Here is a 20,617-nt window from a genome sequence, read left to right on the forward strand (position 1 = left end):
TGATCATTTCCTACCACTCTACATTCATAGAAGGCAAAATGATTAGAGAAAATATCCAAGATTGCACACCTCCACTGCATGCCATGCTCCACTTACATGATCTAATTCATAGTATGCCCACCCAACTAAGAGTCTCACCCTTTGTGGCCTAGGATATTACTGCTGAAAGCCATATAAGTGATTAGTACCATAATAAAAATGAACCTTTCAAATCATTAGGGTGACAATCATTTCATAATCTCCCAAAACTCTCAAAAGTAATCCTTCCTGGCCTTGGCAACTTAAACTGTCTACAGATCTCCACCACTACTTTATGAAGCCAATAACATTTTCTGAATTGGCAGTTATTTTTCCAGAAGTTTTTGTTACTGACACACTTTTGTTATTTCCCAGAATTCGTGTTTTATGCTGAGTTTAATAAATAACGTCTTTCTCCTTAGGTCCTCTGGGTTTCCTGACGAAGCACAGGCTAAAATCCAAGAATTGCCTTATCTTTGCAACTATAATGCTTAAACCATTTTTGTCCTCTAATTCTTTCAAAACTATGAACCACCTATTGCGTCCCAGGGAGAAGCCGAGAGAAAATCACAGTGCTGGGTGAAAACAAGGCACACTGAGACGAAAGAGCCCTGTGCGGCAAGGAAACCCCTTCCCGGGCTTCTCCTGACCCTCCCCACTCACAAGGGCCACTGGAGGTGGAGCGGATACCCACAAAAATGGAGGCGATATTGTATTCCAGAAAATGACACATAAGCCTTGCAGTTTGACCTTATATTATTCATGTCTCTTTATTATTTTGAAATTAAAAATTTTAATTAAAAAATCTCAAAATACATGAGTGCATGTTTGTTGTAAAAATTTCATACGCAAGTATACAAAATAGAAAAGCTGAATTTCTTCCACCCACCTCCCTCAACCCCAGTCCTTTCACAGAGGGAACACAGTAAAAAAGCCTGGGAAAAGCACACAACTTTCCAGACCTCTAGTATTTGAAAATACAAAGAGTTTCACTGCATGCTATGCATTGTTAAACATTCTGCTTTTCTATTAATATGTCTTAGAGACCACTCATATTACTGCATTGCAGCATTACCTCATTCTTTTTAACACTTGCATAATACTCTAGCGTGGACGTGCTGTGATTTATGTAACCAGGCCTCTCTTGATGGCTGGCCGCCAATGCTGCCGCGAACACCCTTTTGTGCACGCCCTGCGCTCACGTGCACAGACTACGTGCACAGATCTGCAACAGAGGCCCACAGGTTGATGTCCCTGTACACGCTCCATTTCCTTTTAAAGCCCGCTCTGGGCATGTCTTCCTTTCTTCATTTCACTTTGGATGTAATTAAATGTTGACAGTATGTTTTCTGAACAATATCTTTATCAGAGCAGACAGTTAATCCAGTAAAATGATAGCTCGTATACAATTGTCCATACCTCACAAATCCTCACATTTGCATCTACTTCAGTGCCTGGCATAGCCAAAAAATGTTTGTTGGATAGATAAGGAAAAGCTAACTAGATATGAGAGGTGTGAAATAAAAGTGTTCATAACCCAAAGTTCCTAAAGTTAGAAATTAGGTCTTAAAGTGGTTAGAGAATCAAGATTTAATTTGATCCCAAGTTTTGTATCTTCTATCTAGAAGCTGGGAAACAGTTCATTAAGTTTCTTAGTTTGGGGGGGAGTTGCAAGATGAATGAAAATCCTTACTTTACTATTGAAGTCTTCTAAAGGAACTCCATGAAATGAAGGAAGAAAATGTAAGATTAAAGACTAAATAGTAACAGGAAAGATTAAAGCAGGAAGTTACAGGCATATCTGGATTGATCCAGGTTTTACTGAATTACCATACATGCATTTTAATGCAAGAATATACCAAATATACCTACCCTCTGCCCATCCTCTACTGATCGCATCCTTGATGGGCAGCTGGGTAAGCAAAGGAGTAAGGCTTCACTTGGGCTTGGAATGAAGTCCTTCCTCCAGGTGGTGAAGAACATGGCAACTCTGTCCCTGAAGGTCCATAGGCGACATGGCCCAGTTAAGTGCTGGGGGCTCTGAAATGAGCAGATGTAGGGGAAGGTAGGCGTGAGGCTGACCCCGCAGACCACTGCATACAACAGGACGGTGGTTTCGCAGTCCAGGAAACAAACAGGACAAAGTCAGAAGTGGATGACTTTTTGCGTAAAAGGAATAGAGGAAGTATGAATGAATTCATGAATTTGTTGAAAGAAAATGATGTCTCAATTTCCATAAGGATGTTGAAATTTCCTTCTTAAATGTCACAATGAAGGCCCAGGCTTAGTTAATCGTCTAACTAACATTTACATCTCTGAATACTCCTAAGCTATCGGTTGACCTTCAGTCAACAAATAGTCATCGAGCACACGAGGCCAGGCCTTGTGCTCAGAACAGAAAGAGCTGTGACTGCCGTGGGAGTTGGCTTTTCCTAACGGTGCCATAAACAAGATAGCCAGTGCAGAGCTTTCCCCGACACCCATTTGTGACGCTGGCCTGGGCCCTGCCCCAGCTTTGGTGGGTCAAGTCACTGTGTTCTCCAGTCCCCACTGACCGGCCTGAGCCCACCTCCTTGCCCTGCTGCCTCAAGATACCAGAGACACCGGGTACTAACAGTTCTGTAGTAATTGGAAATGGCTAGAAAATGGCCTGTTAGGCAATTGTTTTTCTTGCCTTCTTCCAAAAAGGAAGGATTTCTATCTCAACACTTATATCACAGCCCACCCTGTGGGCATCCTCATGAAAAAGACTTTTAGGAAGGGTGGGGGGGGACTGGGGACAGGACTTGTGTGCCAGTGGGTAGAAAACCGTGTGACCCTTCACACAGGCCTGGCTGAACACAGCCTTTACTATGTTAAATAGCTAGAGTTTAGGACCAGAAAAGAATCTCACCTTTTAAATAGTGAACAAAACAAAACAAAACAAAAACCCCTCAAACAAAAACACACACCCTGGGTGATAGCAAGCTTTGGCAAGAGAGTATCTAATATTTTTCAGTCAGTTTAGATTATACAATATCAAGCTTATGAATATTAAAAAAATACTCCCAAAGAGTCAAAGGAAAGTCCAGGAAAAGACAACAAAAATTCCTTTTTGTTTGGGTGGAGTACTGTCGTAAAAGATTTTCCCATTGTACAGAAAAGGATGGCTGAGATGGACGCCATGTTGACTTTCACAGAACATGCCTGGTTTTTGTCCAAGGGCAACCTAAAATCAAAGAAAATATTTAGTTTTGTTTGAAGGAAGAAAAGTAAAATACCGAAGGCATTTATTTTAACAAGTTTTTCTTCTGGAAATTAACGAGTTGCTATTCATGCCACAGCTAACGGCTAGGCATCAGCAGCACCACTTTAGGGCTGAAAGGGGTTTTGATTATCTTATAAAGTTGATTCACTGCAGACCAGCCCAGTGACTTCAGGTATATTTGACTCAACAGAGCTGACAGGGAGTTTATGTTGAATTACTCCACAGATGTGAGAAGCATCAGTCAGAAAGAGCACAAAGCTCAGTGTCCTTTCTTTCAAATAATAAGGACATAGGGAAACCTCAGATGAGACTAAGGTGTGTGTTCATTATGGCCTTACATAAGAGAACACATATCTGAGAGACGAGGCTGGTCTGTCCTTACTTAACATCGTATGCCTAACCTCACCTCAGGCTTTTCCTTCAGGTGTCTGCGCCCCAGGCTCCTCTGAATGCGGTTTTTGATGCTGTAGATGGAAGCTGTCTAGCTTCTGCATGTCTTCCGTAAGACCACTTCTAAGATCCTCATTGTCTTTCAGAAATTCTTTCAGCACTTCCAGTCGATCTGAGATCTGCAAGAGGAAACCGTACAGTGTACAGCTTAGCTAATTTTATAGCACACTTGTAATTCAGATGAAAAGCTTACCAGCTCCAAGACTGGCTGCTCAGGTGTTCACCAAGAGACAGAAACCTTGGCTACAGGCATCTCTCCACAGACAGGTTAAGGTTTGAAAACTAAAACCAAAACAAATCCTTTAAACAAAGCATCCTCTACTCAATTAAAACCCCGGATAGCTGGTTCTGGGCCACACAAGGGGGTGTTTGCTTGTCTCCTCAAAGTTTTTTGTTTTAAAACTTCCTGCATTTATATGAAAGGACTTCATATATATACACGTACACACACATATATATCACACATGTATACACATATACACATATATGTATATAAAAACAAAATGAACGCTTTTCATTTTGTGTTATACCCATACATGTATTACTATTAAATATATATACACACATATATGTACATATGGATAGCCATACACACATATATGCATCCATATACATATAGATATATATGTAGATGTATATAGATATATAGATTTTTTTTTTTGAGGAAAATTAGCCCTGAGCCAACTACTGCCAATCCTCCTCCCTTTGCCGAGGAAGACCAGCCCCGAGCCAACATCCACGCCCATCATTCCCCACCCGATACGCGGGATGCCCACCACAGCATGGCTTTTGCTAAGTGGTGCCACGTCCGCACCCGGGACCCGAACCGGCGAACCCTGGGCCGCCGAGAAGAGGAAGGCGCAAACCCAACTGCTGCGCCACCGGGCCGGCCCCTAGATGTATATATATTTAACATGGATGGGTACAGAATTTGAAATGAGCACAAGGGTACAAGGTAAAAAGTTGGTCCTCTTCCAAACCCTGTCCTCAGTCACCCAGCTGCTCCCCCGAGAGGTGACCACAATGAAGTTTCTCGTATTTCTTCCAGAGATATTCTATGCATTTACATGTGAGCATGTGCATATATTGTATATACGTTTTTAAAAACATAAACGGCAGCACAGTAATCTTTGTTCTTCAAGTGATTTTTTCTATATCAGATCAGAAAGAGTGGCCTCATGTATTTTTGAATGGCCAGATAGTATTTCAGTTATGGATGCTTCATATTTTAACATATTTCAGACTTTCTGCTAAGACAAATACTGCTGCAGTGACTAACCCGGCGCACGTGTCAGTTTGCTAAGTGGTAAGTCCACTTGTAGGATCTGTTTTTAGAAGTGGAATGCAGTTTTAATTCTGATGGAGTTTTTTGTTTTAATTTATTAATAGACTTTGCCAAAACTGCCCTCTATAGAGGCTGCAGCAATTTAAATTCCCACCAGTGACGTTCTTCCCGACATTTTAACCAAGAAAAGCACTCTCAGCCTAGTACTACAGAAGTGTTTTCACGGGGCTCATCCCAGGATACCCTCACCGGTCACTGTGCTTACTGCAAAGATGAGAGTTACTCATATTTTTGGGTGGGGTGAATTTTTTTAATGGGGCACCCCCAACTCCAAGCTAAGTCCAGGTGATCTAAATCTAAGGAAGATGGAGTACCCTACCCCTAGCTGAGAGGCAGATCTTAAACTTTAGAGATGCACGTAGCTGATTCAGATGCAGTAGGTCTAGGGCGGAACCTAAGCAGGCACTCAGGTTGTCGTGATGTCAGGGAATAAAATAGCCAGATGCTGGACGCCGGCTGCCAGGGATGGAAGGGAGGGGGAAGACTGGCTATGGCTTGTGGCCAGGATGAACAGGGAGCAGGGGGGGCCAGGGAGGAGCTGAAGATGACTGGAGGTCTTCAGATAGCTTAGTAAGTAGACGGGGATGTGCCTTTCAGCTGGAGCTGTTCATTACACGGCTGGAAACAAGCCTACAGCTCCTGAAAGATACCTGGGCTTTAAATAATAAACCTGGAAACCATAAAAACGTGAAGTGAAGATTACACCAATGATATTATTCACAGCACACATTAGTAACCATGGGTACTGCACTGGTAGTGCTTACTGCCTGCGCCTGGGGCTCTAGACGCACCGCAGGTCCTTGCTGTGGTTTCCATCAGATGCCCACGACCACAGTGGCTGGGTCTGTGCACCACATACACGCTCCAAGACAGAGTGGGGTCTTCCCTCCTCCTGTTCGGAGACCTTCTCATTTGATGACTTGGGAGCTGTGATCCTCTCTGCTGTCACCTCTTGACCCTCTCTGCTCTTGAAATGTGCTTAATAGGAGCAATTCTGGGGCCAGCCCAGTGGCCAAGCGGCTAAGTTCACGCACTCCACTTCAGTGGCCCAGGTTTCGTCAGTTCGGATCCCGGGCGTGGACATGGCACCACTCATCAGGCCATGCTGAGGTGGCGTCCCACATGCCACAACTAGAAGGACCCACAACTAGAATACAAAACGATGTACTGGGGGCCTTTGGGGAGAAGGAAAAGTAAAAAATTAAAAAAAAGAGAGAAGCAATTATCTTTTAGCTGGGTGGGGAGACAGAGTCAAAAGGAGCTTTTTTTTAAAAAAATTAAGAATGGGGATCGCTTGTGCACGTTTATATGTAAAGGGAGAAGAGGAAGCAGGGATGGAAAAACTGAAAGTACTAGAAAACTTATGGTATATCCAGACAGACCTGGATATTGAAGCCCAGCTTTGTCACTTAACCAGCTGTGTAACTTCGGGCAAGATACTTGACCTCTCTGAGCTTACTTCCATGTATGCAAATAACGGATGATGATACCAACACCAACTAGGATTCTTGTATGGATTAGAAATCTACTAAAAGCACTTAGCATTGTGTGTGGTACATTCCTTCCCTCCTGCATTCATTTAACAAATGTTTATTGAGAGTCTACTATGTCCCAGGCAAAAGATGCTTAGCACCTCCATCCTCCCAGTCACTTAAGCCAAAACTCTTGCACTTGTCTTTGACGCCTCTCTTTCTCTCACACGCCACACCTGCCCACCTTCTCACCACCTCTGCACTTCCACCCTGGCCCGAACCACCATCTCTCCTACCCAACTGCAGCAGCCTCGTGACAGGTCTCCTTGCTTTTACCTTTGCCCCCTCCCCCGACAGGGCAACCTCACCCTAGCAGCCGTGTTATTCTGCTGCTCAGAACTCGGCCACAGCTCCCGCCTCAGGAGTAAGAGCCTAGATCCTCCTAATGGTTCACAAGGCACAATATGACCTGCTTCCTCCACCTCCACTTTTCACCTCCCCACCTGCTATTCCTCCCCTCCCCCCCTCCAGCCACCCTGCTCACCTTTTTGCTGTTCCCTCTGCCTGAATGTTCTTCCTCCAGATGTGCACGTCGCTAATCCTCCCCTTCTCCACGAGGCCACTCTGACACCCATGCCCACTCTGCCATTCCTGATCCCCCCAGGCTCTGCTCGACACAGCACTTCTCCTCCTTCTAACGCACCACATCCTTTACTTACTACGTTGTCTGTATACTGTCTGTCTCCCCCTACAGGGATCTTTGTTTTGCTCACCGAGGCACATCAAGCTTCTAGAACTGTGCCTGGCACATAGCAGGTGCTCGCTCAGTAAATATTCTGAAATATGAAAAATGAAGTGCCTTTCGCTCCTTGCCCTGACTGCCTCGAATACATTCTGTCACTGCTCCTTCTCCCCAAGCTTCTCCACGGACCTCTGAAAAGGTGGGTCCCTAACCAGGGTTTAAGAAATCAGTAATGATTTTTAAAGGATGCGCAAATTCTTTACACGTTTTTTAGCTACTTATTGCTCTCCATGTTCTCTAGCTAAATTTTTAAGCCCCCAGATCCTAACAGAGCACCAAGGGCTGGTGGGATGATGTGAAGGGCTCTTGGGTGGCAGCTGAATTGGCCTGCAGACGGGCCCATGGTGGACACACTCCACCCGTGTCCCGAGGGGGCTGAGCAGCTGCTGTTCCCATTGGCTCCGAGGCAGAACGCAGTTTACAATCACAGTTATATGTGCATAGTGTACTTTAATGGGAGCCCCTTTTTATAATGTTATATTGATATATTAAGGCTTGTCAGTGGAACAGAAAAGAATGGAGATGATAAGCTCTCTCTGCGATGCGCTCCTTGGCCTCCCAAGCTCCGCGATGCATTTGCAGGAACTGTCACACTAAATTACCAGCATTAACCATTTTTTCCCAACTTGGCGTTCCAACCCTAGACCTACTGTTTTAATGAATACCAGAAACAGGTCTTGTTAAACATTTGAAAAAAAGGTCTCATGGCCATAATATAATCACTGTATTTCTTGATTTCTAGATGCATATCTTAACATCTCAAATGAGAATGCATCTTACCATTGATAGTGTCTTACAATAAACTGGCAAGTTCTTCTTTCTTAGAAGTAACTGAATTAATGGTGTGTCTTACAACTGATGGCATTTTAGACTCACTGAAATTCAGTTTATTGACTCTTCTGACTCTGGAGGCTAACCCTAAAGAACATGGATAACCATATACGGTATTGAACTTTCAAAAGAGGTCAGTTCCACACACCATGGCAAGCCAACCTTCACTTCTTAAGAGATAACATGCCAATCAATCTGAACTTACATTTTGATCAACTGAAATATCAAGAGAAATGCCATGGTCTACTGAACAGAAAGCATGAAAGATGAGCATTTATCAACTCTGTCTAGAGACTTTGGGACCCAGAGGACAAGCCAATTAACCTCAATTTGCTCTCTGTAAAAGAGAGATAATGAGAGAGTGAAATTTACAGTTGCTAGCTCTTCGGTGATACAAGATCTGCAGCATGGCATGTGGAAAGGCACAGGACCAGAGCGGGGAGACCGCCGGGCCAGTTCTCACAGCCCAGCGTGTCGCCTTGCATCTTTGCATCCATCAGTGCCTCCTGCTCCTTGGGGTCACTGCCTCATGTGAAAAGTGGGGGATATGATGATTGTCAGGTTCTCTTCCAGCTCCCAACTTACACGGACTCCTGGCTTGAGTGTGTTGCTACTAATGCATTTTGCTCTTTGTTACACAAACAGGATAAGATCTGCAGCGCCCTCAAGAGAGAAGAGAGAACTACTGACAACTCAGGGGCCTGGAGCCTGATCCTCCGGTTAAGACTTTTTCTGTTCTGCTTCTGAAAGCAGCAGCAGAAGGAGAACTGCGGCTGGCTCCAATGGCATTTTAAAATAAAGCAAGATGAAACACATGGACTCAGATAATAGAAGATTTAACATTCTTATTCATCATTTTAAATTCCTATTGTGTGCCAGGATGGGCACCCCCAATAACCAGTGGTACCCAGTCCCTGTGCTAAAGGAGTCTCACCATGCTGGATAAGGCATCTGGGTCAAGGTCAGAACAGTTAATATGGACCAGTAAGGAGCATGGCTTAATGAATGAAATACACACTTCGTATTACATAAACACTCTCCCTGTGTATTTAGTGAAGTAATCAGCAAAACTACTTTGCTCGGACAAGGTGGAATGGAGAGGTAAAATGATTTGTTCAGGATCCCCTGGTGATCTAGAATTGTAATCCAGCAAGTGCTGGAGTATTTCTGAATCTTCCTAGAATACAATTCTACTACTGTTGGTTTTTTTTAATACCTTGCATGTAACAAAGGGGAATCGTTTCTCCTGCACTCCCTATCAAGACTTAAAACCATCATTAGCCTGCAGTGTCCTAAGCTAGAAACCTGTTGATCCTTTAACTGCCCCCACCCCTTCTCCACCTCCTTCCAGCCCCATGCCACCTCTAAGTAATCTAAGCAGCCACTAGGAGCCATCAGCTCTGCCCAAGCAGTGCCTCCAGAATCCGGCTCCTCCCCACCTCTAGTTTCTGTCCTCTTTCTCTCACCCTCACACAACCCCAAGAGCCTCCTGGCTAGTCTCCAACTCCCAACTGCTGGAAGAGTGACCTTGCTAAAAGCCACCATCTGATCCATTGCATCTACTCTTTCTTCTTAAAAACCTCTGTCTGCCCCCTGCTGCTTTTCAGGAATAAGGTCCAAACACCTTGGTGTGGCATGGAAAAGCTTTCAACATACAGCTTCAACCTACCCGACCACCCTCACCTCTGACCCACCTCCTATGCCTGCGCAGGCCCAGGCTATTCTTTCTGCCTTTCCCAGTGCTGTTCCTTCTGTGAAGAACGCCCTTCTCCTCTTGCCAATTTGCCAAACTCTTAACGAATTCTTAGTCCCAGCTCAACAGTGCCTTCTCAGCGAGGCCGCCTTTTGCAGCCGGCCCTGGCCTGCAGAGAGCCCTCAGGGCCTTTTGTTGAGGGCTCCGTGGCAGCCCTTCTCGTGCTGCTCCACTTTGAGGCACACCCTCAGCATTTAAATGCTTGCTAAGGGAAAATATTTAAGGGTAATAGTAATTTGTGCCAAAAGAATATTCACTTCTGGAAATTATCTGACTATAAATCAGAAACATAACTGGCAATATGTTAAAATGAGCCACTTTTCCTCCCTGGCACCCCTCTTCGTTTTGTTTACTCACACAGAGGATGTAATATTTTTTACCTCTTCAGGCAACACTTCTTGTTCTTTTGCTTGTAGATACATCTCTTGCAGTTTTTCCTTTAGTAATTCCATTTCTATTTCATTTATTTGGTTCTCACTCAGGTAAACTCCTGTTTCATAGTTACATCCATCTCGTTCATCTTCCTCGGGAATGTGAACAGCCCAGTCAGACGTCAGCAGCTGTTGGATTACCAAACAAATATATGAACCGATTGAATGGAAAAGATATTCTATTGGATTACTCAAAGAATTTATAATTCGGGGCCGGCCTGGTGGCGCAGTGGTTAAGTTTGTACGCTACGCTTTGGCAGCTCGGGATTCGCCAGTTTGGATCCTGAGTGTGGACCTATGCACCACTTATCAAGCCATGCTGTGGCAGGCATTCCATATATAAACTAGAGGAAGATGGGCATGGATGTTAGCTCAGGGCCAATCTTGCTCAGCAGCAGCAGCAGAAGAAGAAGAATTTATAATTCAACATCATTGAGTGGATCCATTGTAATAACACCCTGTGACCACAGAAAAGCTCTTCAGCCTAGCACAATTCTAGATTTCATATCAACATTTCTTCCCCTACTTACATTCTAAAATTTCACTTAAATCGAATAAACTTCAAATTCTAAATGAGTGACTATGTTTTTGTTCCCCCTTAGTTCTTTATGCCAGAACTGTTAAATATGATTTTTACCTGTTCTATTCTGGAGTATACGGCCACAATCTCTGGGATATTCGTGAATTCATTCAGGAAATTTCGGATTTTCATCTGAAAATCTCGAAGCCACACAGAAGACACTTTCATCTCTGAAGAGTGCATGATCTCATTACGACACTTAATCACCTAGGAAAGACAAAAAGGATAAAAGGCTCCAAAGTCAAACAATAGGGTAAAGTGAGATTTTGTAGTTCCAAAGAGAACGTGCAGAAAGGCTCTTATTAATTACCAAATCCACAAGTGGGGCCCGTGGGTGCTGTCAAGGCTCAAAGATATGTTCAACCCCCTGCCGCTTGAATACTAAATTAATCAGGGTAAGAAATACAAGCAAGCGTCCAACTACCCTTAGCCCTTGACATCGAGTGACTGGCTGGATATCTCTCACCCAATCCCCCAGAATCCCTTGACTGAAAACTACCCGCCAAAGAATAAGAGTAGTGGCCACTGGCCCTGGGTGAACCCAAAGGCTGAAGCAGACAATGCAAAAACCTTTAAAATGTTGTTGGAGCTCCAGGAAGCTGGGCCAAGGGAGTTTTTGGTGTGAAAACCATGATGAAAAGAAAATCAACTTTTGCCTACATTTTATGACAAATAATTCTGTCTAATCATATATTAATATATAATTCATGTAAAGTCTTCCCCATTTTTGGTTAAAAGATATCAAAGTACTGTGATAGTTTTTGTCTCTGCTGATGTCATAAAGGATTCTCCATCCTTTCAGCTCTTGGCATGCTAGCAAAATAGACATGTATTTCCTCTACATATAAATAATCCAAGGATGCTATACACTCTTTTCAATGACCCAATGAGCAATAAATGTGCAAGAGCTGTTCTCTGGTGAAGGAGGGGAAGCCTAAATCTCCCAGAGGAAATCTGACAAGCATAGCGATCTATTCTGACCTTGTTTATCCATTAGTGTTTGTATTTTCTTCAGTTCTATGTAACTTGATCTCTCAACTGTTTAGCCAATGAGACTCAAAGGGCAGGATTCAAATGCTAGCATACAACAGACAGAAGGATGCACTGCTCTGTATCTTTTTTTTAACATGGAAAATTACTTTGCTTCTGTTTATGGCAGAACAGGGAAGAGAAATCTGAGGTTCATCTATTTTAGCAGCAAAAGTACAACAGCAGGCTGTTGGGAAACTTCAATTCGCACGGGGGTTCTTGGACATCATGGAAGGTGCACCTAATGTGAGCCCCGCTAGCCTGCTTAACGATGCCAACTTTGAACCAAAGCCTAACTTTCTGTGCACACCACTGTTCTGGGGAGAAACTGTGAGCTATGTCTGCACCGCCCACTTAGCATCCCAGGGTGTTTCTTGGCTGGTCTTCACGGTACCGACCTGACTCTCACTGTATGGTTTTAAATCTGACAGCTCTTACCTCTGTGACTTTCTTCCGATCAACCATGAAGTGATCACAGGAGTTGATGAGACTTAGAAGAGCAACTGCATCACATTCCTCGGGGCCTGTTTTGTCTGCCAGTCCTCGGGGCATGAAGGCCTGTAGTAGGGGAGGCACAAGGGGCATCAGTCTCCTCCAACTCCAGGAGTAGGTGGGGCAAAGGTTATTGGCTTGTTTCCCAAATGGTGACTGAAATTCTCTTACTGAGGTTTCAAGTTAGAGCCTCGTGAGTCCAAAACACAAGTCAGGAAACTGTGACAGCTGAGCCTCGGCCAAGGGCAATAACTGAAGAGTGGCTCTATCTGTCCCTCTGCTATTAGAGACCACTGACATAACTGGTTTTCTGTCCTTTCTTAAGGACATAAGAGCAGGAAGCATGGGTAGTATGCACTTTTTTTCTTTTCCTTACTGAAGTTTCAGTGGCTGAGTTGTTAAAGAAGAGTTAAAATTTAAAAATAATAGTTACTCCAAAGTGGACACTTTAAAATGACTTGAGAAAGTTACGTATGGTAGTATAAAGTTAAGAGTCTGGGCTGGTTCAAATCCCAGCTCTGCCACTTGCCAACTGCGAGACTTTGGGCAAGTTATTTATCCTCAGATTCCTCACCAGTAAATGGAGGATAACTGTCCTCATTGACCTCAAAGGATGTTCCGAGAATTCAATGAGTTAATGCGGGTAAAGCACTTGAACGGTGCCTGGCACATGCTAACAAACAGCCCAGAAATGTTGGCAAGCATGTTGATGGTGCAAGGTGAGCAGGACCTACAAAGGAGTTACAGATGGACCCCCAGGCTTGAGATACTAGATACACCAGAAGGGCCTCATTCTAGCATGATCTTGCCGTTTGTAGGCTTTTAGGGCATGGACCCCAAAAATGGTGTTATAGCAAGGCCTGGGCATATTTCTTTCTTGAAATATTTCCGAATTTACTTCTGAATGCAACGATTTTAACAAGCTAAGAAGCCAAGAGTACCTTCCTGCCAAGGGACTAGAAAAGAGGACTATGAAAAACTCCTCACAATAAGAACTCTGGATAGAGACTTGCTCCCTTGAAAACACGTTTCAGTAGGCAAGCAGCCACAATGCCTCCTCGAGTCCCTCTCGTGCTGGTATTTCAGAGACTTGTGGTAGTTGCCGACACGCCCCAAGGAGAGGCAGGGCTGTCTTCCTGATGGCGGTGGAATGCTGCACCCGAACCTCACGTCATTCAGCATTTTATATACACTGAATGGCCCCTATCAAAAGGTACAGCAGCCGTACTATCACTGTCTTTTTACGTCTTAACAGCCAGGGACAGGCCGACCCTCTGAAAGAAGCCTATTATGGACGCTACAGATGTTAAAAAGAAGTTAACTAACATGCCACACTAATTCAATAAAACAGAAGAAAAGAAAGGTCGCTTACTTCACCTGTGGCTGAGAAGAAAATCCAAAGTTAGAGGGGCCTCAAAACCAAGCATAGGTTTGCTTTCCATTGTAACGTATGTCCTGTCTGGCATCTTCTCACTGATAGAAACCTGTCTCTTCCACGTTCAAGTTTCATTCTAGTACTTACTCCGCTTCTTCAGAACTAGACGGCGACAGGGAGGGAGGCTCTGCTGCCTCCTTGCCACGGAAAGCTATTTCTGAAAACTGTACCACTTCCACCGTGTTCCATATGGTAAACACACAGTGGCGAGCAACACACCCGACTGCCTCACACTACCCTCTACCGTTTCTTCACTGAGTAGTAGGAGACAAGGCTGGAGAAGCAAACAGGGGCCAGATCATGCTGGGCCTTACTGGCTCTGGAAAGGAGTTTGGAGTTTCTTCCAAGGACATCAGGAAGCCATCCAAGGGTTTTAGGCAAGGGAAGAAAATGGTCCAATTCCCACTTGAAGACCACCCTGCTGTGTGAACAGACCAGAGGGGACCAGAGCCGCAGAGGCGGGAGGTGGCTGCAGCCGGAGGCCAGGCAGGAGACGGTGAGAGCTGTGATGCGCAGATGGAGAGAAGGAAGAGCCCAAAAATATTTTGCAGGTACAAACAAACAGGTTAGTGAGAGGGGAAGAGATGCAACAAGAATTACTGTGGTTGGCTGGTGGTGGGGCATGGGCGCAGTTTTCGTGGGGACAGATGCACTGAGTCCTGCTTGAGAAGCATTACACTAAGTGAAATAAGTCTGAGAGAAAAATACCTCACTCACATGTGGAACCTAAAACAAAACAAAACAAAACAAAACATCGAGCTCACAGATACAGAGAATAGTCGCCAGAGGCAGGGGGTGGGGGGTGGACAAAATGGGTGGAGGAGGTCAAGAAGTACAAACTTCCAGTTATAAATAGGTCGTGGGGATGTGATGTACAGCATGGCGACTGCAGTTAACAATATTGTATCACATATTTGAAAGATGCTAAGAGAGTAAATCTTAAAAGTCCTTATCACAAGAAAGAAAAACTTTTGTAACCATGTATGGTGACCAGTGTTAACTAGACTTATTGTGATCATTTCACAATATAGACAAACATCTAATCATTAGGTTGTACACCTGAAACATAATGTTATATGCTAATTATACCTCAATAGAAATTTTTTTTAAAGTGTACAGTTTAGTGGTTTTTAGTATATTCATTGAGTTGTGCAAACATTATCATAGTTGATGTTGGAACATCTTCACCACCCCAAAAAGAAACCCTCTACCCATTAGCTATTACCCGCTTTGTCCCCCAGGCCCTGGCAACCACTAATCTATTTTTTGTCTATAGAGATTTGCCTATTCTGGACATTCCATGTAAATGGAATCATACAATATACGACTGGCTTCTTTCACTTAGCATAACATTTTCAAGGTTCAGCCAATGCTCTGGCACGGTCAGTACTTCACCCCTTTTTATGGCTGAATAACATTCCACTGTGTGGATAGACCACATTTTGCTTATCCATTCAGCAGCTGATGGACATTTGTGTTGTTTCTACCTTTTGGCTGTTGTGAATAACGCTATTATGAACATTTGTGCACAGGTTTTTGTGCGGACGTATGTTTTCATTTCATTGGGTATATACCTAGGAGTAGAATTGCTAGGTCATATAGTAACTCTGTTTAATCTTTTACTTCTTAAAAATTAAATAAACCGAGGCAATATTAAAGCTATTTGGATGGTGACGGAAATAAGCTGGGAGGGAGGAAGAGTGGCTAACTGAAGACTCAAAGTCCTTGGCAGGTGGGAAGGGACAAGGTCCAACACACAAGGGGAGGGACGGAGTGATAAGAGGAGAGACGCCCTTCCTCCTCTGTAGCAGAAGGAAGAATATGGAGCACATGAAGGCAGGTTGGTGGGTCTGGTAAAAAGACAAGGCAGCACGTACATGGGGGCATTCGACTCCAAGAAGTGGGAGCCAGGTTAGCAGCTGGGAGTGAGGGTAGAGGAACAGGAGCCTATGGAAAGACATGGCCAGACCGTTAGGGCTCGTGATCATGAACTGAAAGTGAAACCAGTCAGCTCCCTTGTGAGAGTCTTCCCCCGAGTAGAAGCAGATGATGGTGCCATCAGGGCTGGAGTTGGGCCAGGCAAGTTCACGGAAAGGAGAAAAAAGGCCAAAATGACTGCAAGGGACTGATGAGAATGATGGACCGTGGAATCTGGGCTGGCTAAGGAGACAAAGGGAGCCAGAAGGGCAGAAGTTGCTGAGTATTGGGAAAGCAGTGGAAGCCTCAAAGATGTGGAAGCGAGGGGCCGGCCCAGTGGCCAAGTAGTTAAGTTCGCACACTCTGCTTGGGTGGCCCAGGGTTTCGCCAGTTCAAATCCTGGGCACAGACATGGAGCTACTTGTCAGGCCATGCTGAGGCGGCATCCAACATGCCACAACTAGAAGGACCCACAACTAAAATATACAACTATGTACCAGGGGACTTTGGGAGAAAAAGGAAAAATAAAATCTTTAAAAAAAAAAAAAAGATGTGGAAGCTGGGCAAGGGGTGGGGCGAGGGTGTTTGAATAAGTGCACCAAGGGCAAGCAAGCAAGATGTTGGACACTGCGACTTCCTGTGCTGACACGGTCCAGGTGTGAGCATGCAAGTGGGAGGCTGAGGTGGAGTGGACCAGAAGATGCTAGAGCAGGGAGCCCAGGAACTGAGAGGATGGGAGGTGGACTAGGTCTGCAGGTGACAGCAATGAAGAGGGTGAAAGGGTGGCATGGGCTTCAAGAGGATTCTGAGGGTATGAAAGCAGCAACAGAGACCAAACAAGTGAGGGACAGTCACAGAAAAGGGTAGAGTTTTGTTTTTTTCTTTTCTAAGTAAAGACAGAAGTTGGCAATGAAAAAAAAACCCGGGAGGGTGTAGATATGGTGGGTTTACTGGTCCATGACAGCCAAAAGTCTGGGGTCCACTGATACAGTCCAACTTCCTCATTTGAGGTTAGGGAACAGAGGCTGGCCCAATGTCACACCACAGAAGCTGCCTGTGGCTAACTAGCATGCAGACTGACTGACTCCCAAAGTTAATTTGTGTTACGAGGCCCCTTTGACTGCCCCTCCTCACCCCCTACTGACCTGGCAAACACGAAAAAGTTACAATTCTGGGCCCCGGCCCCGTGACTGAGTGGTTAAAGTTCTGCATTCCACTTAGGCGGTCTGGGTTCACGGGTTCAGATCCCAGACACAGACCTATTCCATTTACCAGCCATGCTGTGGAGGTGTTCCACACACCGAAAAAAAAAACAAAAAAAAACGGAGGAAGACTGGCACAGATGTTAGCTCAGGACTAGTCTTCCTCAGGCAAAAAAAGAGGAGGATTGGCAAAAGATGTTAGCTCAGGGAGACTCTTCCTTAGCAAAGAAAAAAAAAAAGTTAAAATTCCGCAATCAGCCCAGCTAGTAAGTCAAATTGCCAAGACCTGAAAACAGGCCTAATAGTCTCCTTCTGGCTGCCTACCCCACCCCCACCTCCCCAAAGTTGTATCCCCTCGCTGAGTACTTAAGGTCCTTTCTATTTTTTTTTAAAGATTTTTATTTTTTTTCCTTTCTCTCCCCAAAGCCCCCCAGTACATAGTTGTATATTCTTCGTTGTGGGTCCGTCTAGTTGTGGCATGTGGGACGCTGCCTCAGTGTGGTTTGATGAGCAGTGCCATGTCCGCGCCCAGGATTCGAACCAGCGAAACACTGGGCCACCTGCAGCGGAGCGCGCGAACTTAACCACTCGGCCACGGGGCCAGCCCCAAGGTCCCTTCTATTTTAGCCCTAACTTCTCTTGGTTTCTCTGCCATCCTCATGGCACCCTATACCCAAAATGAGCTACCCTCAAAAACGCCTCACATGCTTCCCCCTCTGTGCCCGTGCTCGCGATGCTCGCTCTACATCTTGCCCCAGCATCTCCTTGTTGAAACCTTTGCTATCTAAGCAGGAGTAGCTAACTCAAATGCCTGCAGGAGGCAGCCAGGTAGAAGAAAGCTTCCACTTACTTCACTAAGCTGACTTGGGTCCAAGATAACAGCCCTGAACCTCCTAGATCAAAGACCCAATCTCTCTCTCTGCATCTGTCTCTGAGGCCCAGGCTTCCACACAGAGTCCACAGACGCCCAGGGCTCCAGCTGACCCCTACCTGGTGAGTCACCTCTTCCTACCCTCTCGACCGCAGGTGCTTACCTTGGCTACCTCCCAGGCGTCGACGGGCCAGCGGCCCGGCCGGCAGTTTCCCCAGTAGACGTCTCCATTTCTGTTGGTATGATGTTTCAAAATTTCCTGTTTCCACGCTGCGCACACCTGACACTGAGGCTGAAACTACAAGGGGCGGCGGTGAGGAGGGGCCCCGAAGGGAGGGGCGCGTCTGGGTATCCGAGCCCCGGGCACTGCAGTCGGCCGCGCCCCAGGGAGGGCACGGGACACTGCGCTCGCGAACGGGGTGGGGGACGGGGATGGGGTGGAGGGCGGTGGCCGGGGCCCCGGTCCAGGTGCTCACCTGGCGGGCGCGCGGGCTGCACCGCGAGCCGCTGCGGCAGGCGGCTTGGGGGCCCAGGCCGGGGGCGGCGGCGAGCAGCGCGCGGTGGAAGGCGAGCACCTCTCGGCCGACGAAGCCCTGCAGGCAGCCGCGCAGCAGCAGCAGGCAGTGGCCCGCCTTCACCCAGTTCTTGTACTCGGCGCAGTTGAGGCGCGCGGCCAGCTCGGACGGCACCATGGCCCGATGGGGCGCCAGAGGATACAGGGAGAGGGGCGGGGCGGGCGGCAGCGCGCAGGCGCAGAAGCCTGGACGGAGCCGTCAGCGGGGCCCCGCCCGGAGGCCGCCCCCACGCGCAGGGCGGGGCTGGTACAGCGCGCCGCGCGGCGTCCTCGAGCCCCAGGGCGGGGCCCTCTGGCTTCCTCGGCACGTCGGCCCCACCCCAGCCTTAGGTGACAACAGACCGGGGAGTACTTGCCCGGTGTTTGCCCAGAAAGCCTCTACCTGAAACTCTCACACTCCCTTCTCTGTTCCCCCCATCTGAGACCCCGCTGGCCCCCGATTCGACTCCCTCTCTAGATGTCCGTGAAACACAGAAGGTGCTCAAGGCACACTTCTTGAACTACATGTGTTCCTTGCATTATACAGTTCTATAAAATTTACTTAACTGGCTCCTAAACCCACAGATTGGCTGTAGTGAATAGGGGCATTAGTGAAATGTGTGTCGCGCAAAATAGCACCTGTGGTGTGCCAAGGTGAGAAAAAGCTCAAAAATATCTGCCATTGGGCCACCTAGCAGAGGCAAACAGGACCACGCATCACCTGGACTCTGGAGAGCTGTACCGCTTCCAGCGGGAGAATGGCTTCTTCCGCGATGGTCCTGAAGCATCGAGCTTAGATGATGACTATTTAGTACTCTTGGTTATCTGATAATTAGCGCTCCTTGCATAAGGCAGTCTTAGTTAAATGCCAAGTGGCAGGAGGGTCAGAAGGCAATGGATCGTCAACTCCAAATGACAAGAAGTCATGTCAGTTATAGTTGCTTTTATTGAGCTTCTTGAGCTTGCAAAAAAAGTTAAAATTTACGTGTAGTCAAAAGGCTTTGAGGGAAGAGTCTAAACGTTGAAGTCTTCCCCTGACTCCGTGGTTCACAGCAAAGTGGCGCAGTGTTTAGGAGCGCTAGCTCTGGACTCAAACTGCCCCTTCTTAGCTGTCTGATCTTAGGCAAACTTAATTTGATCCTAGCAAATTACTTCATTTCTCTGGACCTCGGTTTCCTCATCTGTAAAAGGATGACTATTAATATTCTTTAATATTAATACCTAGCCCAATGGGTTGTTGTGAGGATTAAAAACACATTGAAATACTTAGAACAGTGCCTGGTAATAGTAAGCTCTCAGTAAATATTAGCTATTATTTTATATTGACCTAAATGTGCCCTTTCATCAATCAGTCATATTCTGGGCAAAGGTATTTTAACAAATCAACGGCCACTTGGAAGTGGAGGCAATTTATAGAAAATTGTGAGCAGATCACGGTCTCCTGGAGTTGCATAGCACAATGCTGGCTGGCCTCGGCTAATTTTTTCTTAATAACCTCAGTACTAAATCCATCCTAAGTAAACTTCTTTTTTTTTTTTTTTTTTTTAAAGATTTTATTTTTTCCTTTTTCTCCCCAAAGCCCCCCGGTACATAGTTGTGTATTCTTCGTTGTGGGTCCTTCTAGTTGTGGCATGTGGGACGCTGCCTCAGCGTGGTCCGATGAGCAGTGCCATGTCCGCGCCCAGGATTCGAACCAACGAAACACTGGGCCGCCTGCAGCGGAGCGCGCGAACTTAACCACTCGGCCACGGGGCCAGCCCCCTAAGTAAATTTCAAATCATTCCCTTAGACACACTATCCACTCCCATCAAACCAAATGAAAAAGAAAATTCCACAAGAAACAATGAAATATACATTAACATTTTCCCTTTCTGTCCCTTAAGTTCCCTGAACATAAATTCTCTTAAAATCTTCTGTATATTGATTTTATATGAAGAACATTTGGATGATAAATATTAAAGTGAAATGTAATAGGTATTTCTTTGGGGGAAAAATCATGAAAGAAAGGAACAACTTTTTAAGTTGGAATTGGATCTAAATTTAGAGCAGCAAAATTATACCTCTTGAAGTTATCAAATTAACCATGGTCCAAAGAATGCCTAATAAACTGTTAGTATCCTGTGGCTGAACAGGTTACTGTGTTAACTGCAACATAGTAAAGCTATTAGTGGTATTTATATTCAAATCCT

General features: G+C 45.6%; 1 protein-coding gene across 2 annotated transcripts; it reads right to left on the minus strand.

Moving 5' to 3' along the window:
• Positions 1–762: 762 nt before the first annotated feature.
• CXHXorf38 (chromosome X CXorf38 homolog) lies at positions 763–18,703 on the minus strand. 2 transcript variants are annotated; one of them, XM_023633577.2, is made up of 7 exons: positions 18,352–18,703; positions 18,039–18,173; positions 12,397–12,516; positions 10,987–11,136; positions 10,299–10,478; positions 3,672–3,834; positions 763–3,226 (listed from the first exon to the last, which is right to left on the minus strand). In XM_023633577.2, exons 1-6 carry the CDS (start codon positions 18,565–18,567, stop codon positions 3,673–3,675), a joined length of 963 nt encoding a protein of 320 aa, XP_023489345.2. In that variant the 5' UTR covers positions 18,568–18,703; the 3' UTR covers positions 763–3,226; position 3,672. The 2 variants fall into 2 exon arrangements, with proteins under 2 accessions (XP_023489345.2, XP_070112904.1); XM_070256803.1 differs by having other exon boundaries at positions 763–2,058; positions 18,352–18,684.
• Positions 18,704–20,617: the final 1,914 nt, after the last annotated feature.

Source organism: Equus caballus, chromosome X (assembly GCF_041296265.1).
Source record: "Equus caballus isolate H_3958 breed thoroughbred chromosome X, TB-T2T, whole genome shotgun sequence".
NCBI classification, from domain to species: domain Eukaryota; kingdom Metazoa; phylum Chordata; class Mammalia; order Perissodactyla; family Equidae; genus Equus; species Equus caballus.

What these genes read in the sequence shown, in the direction of transcription:
- CXHXorf38 (XM_023633577.2), bottom strand. Translation starts at nt 18,567, where the DNA reads ATGGTGCCGTCCGAGCTGGCCGCGCGCCTCAACTGCGCCGAGTACAAG. An exon ending in ATCGGAAGAAAGTCACAGAG is followed by an intron (nt 11,137 to 12,396) that starts GTAAGAGCTGTC and finishes TGTCTTTCCTAG; the next exon opens with GTGATTAAGTGTCGTAATGA. An exon ending in TATACTCCAGAATAGAACAG is followed by an intron (nt 10,479 to 10,986) that starts GTAAAAATCATA and finishes GTAATCCAACAG; the next exon opens with CTGCTGACGTCTGACTGGGC.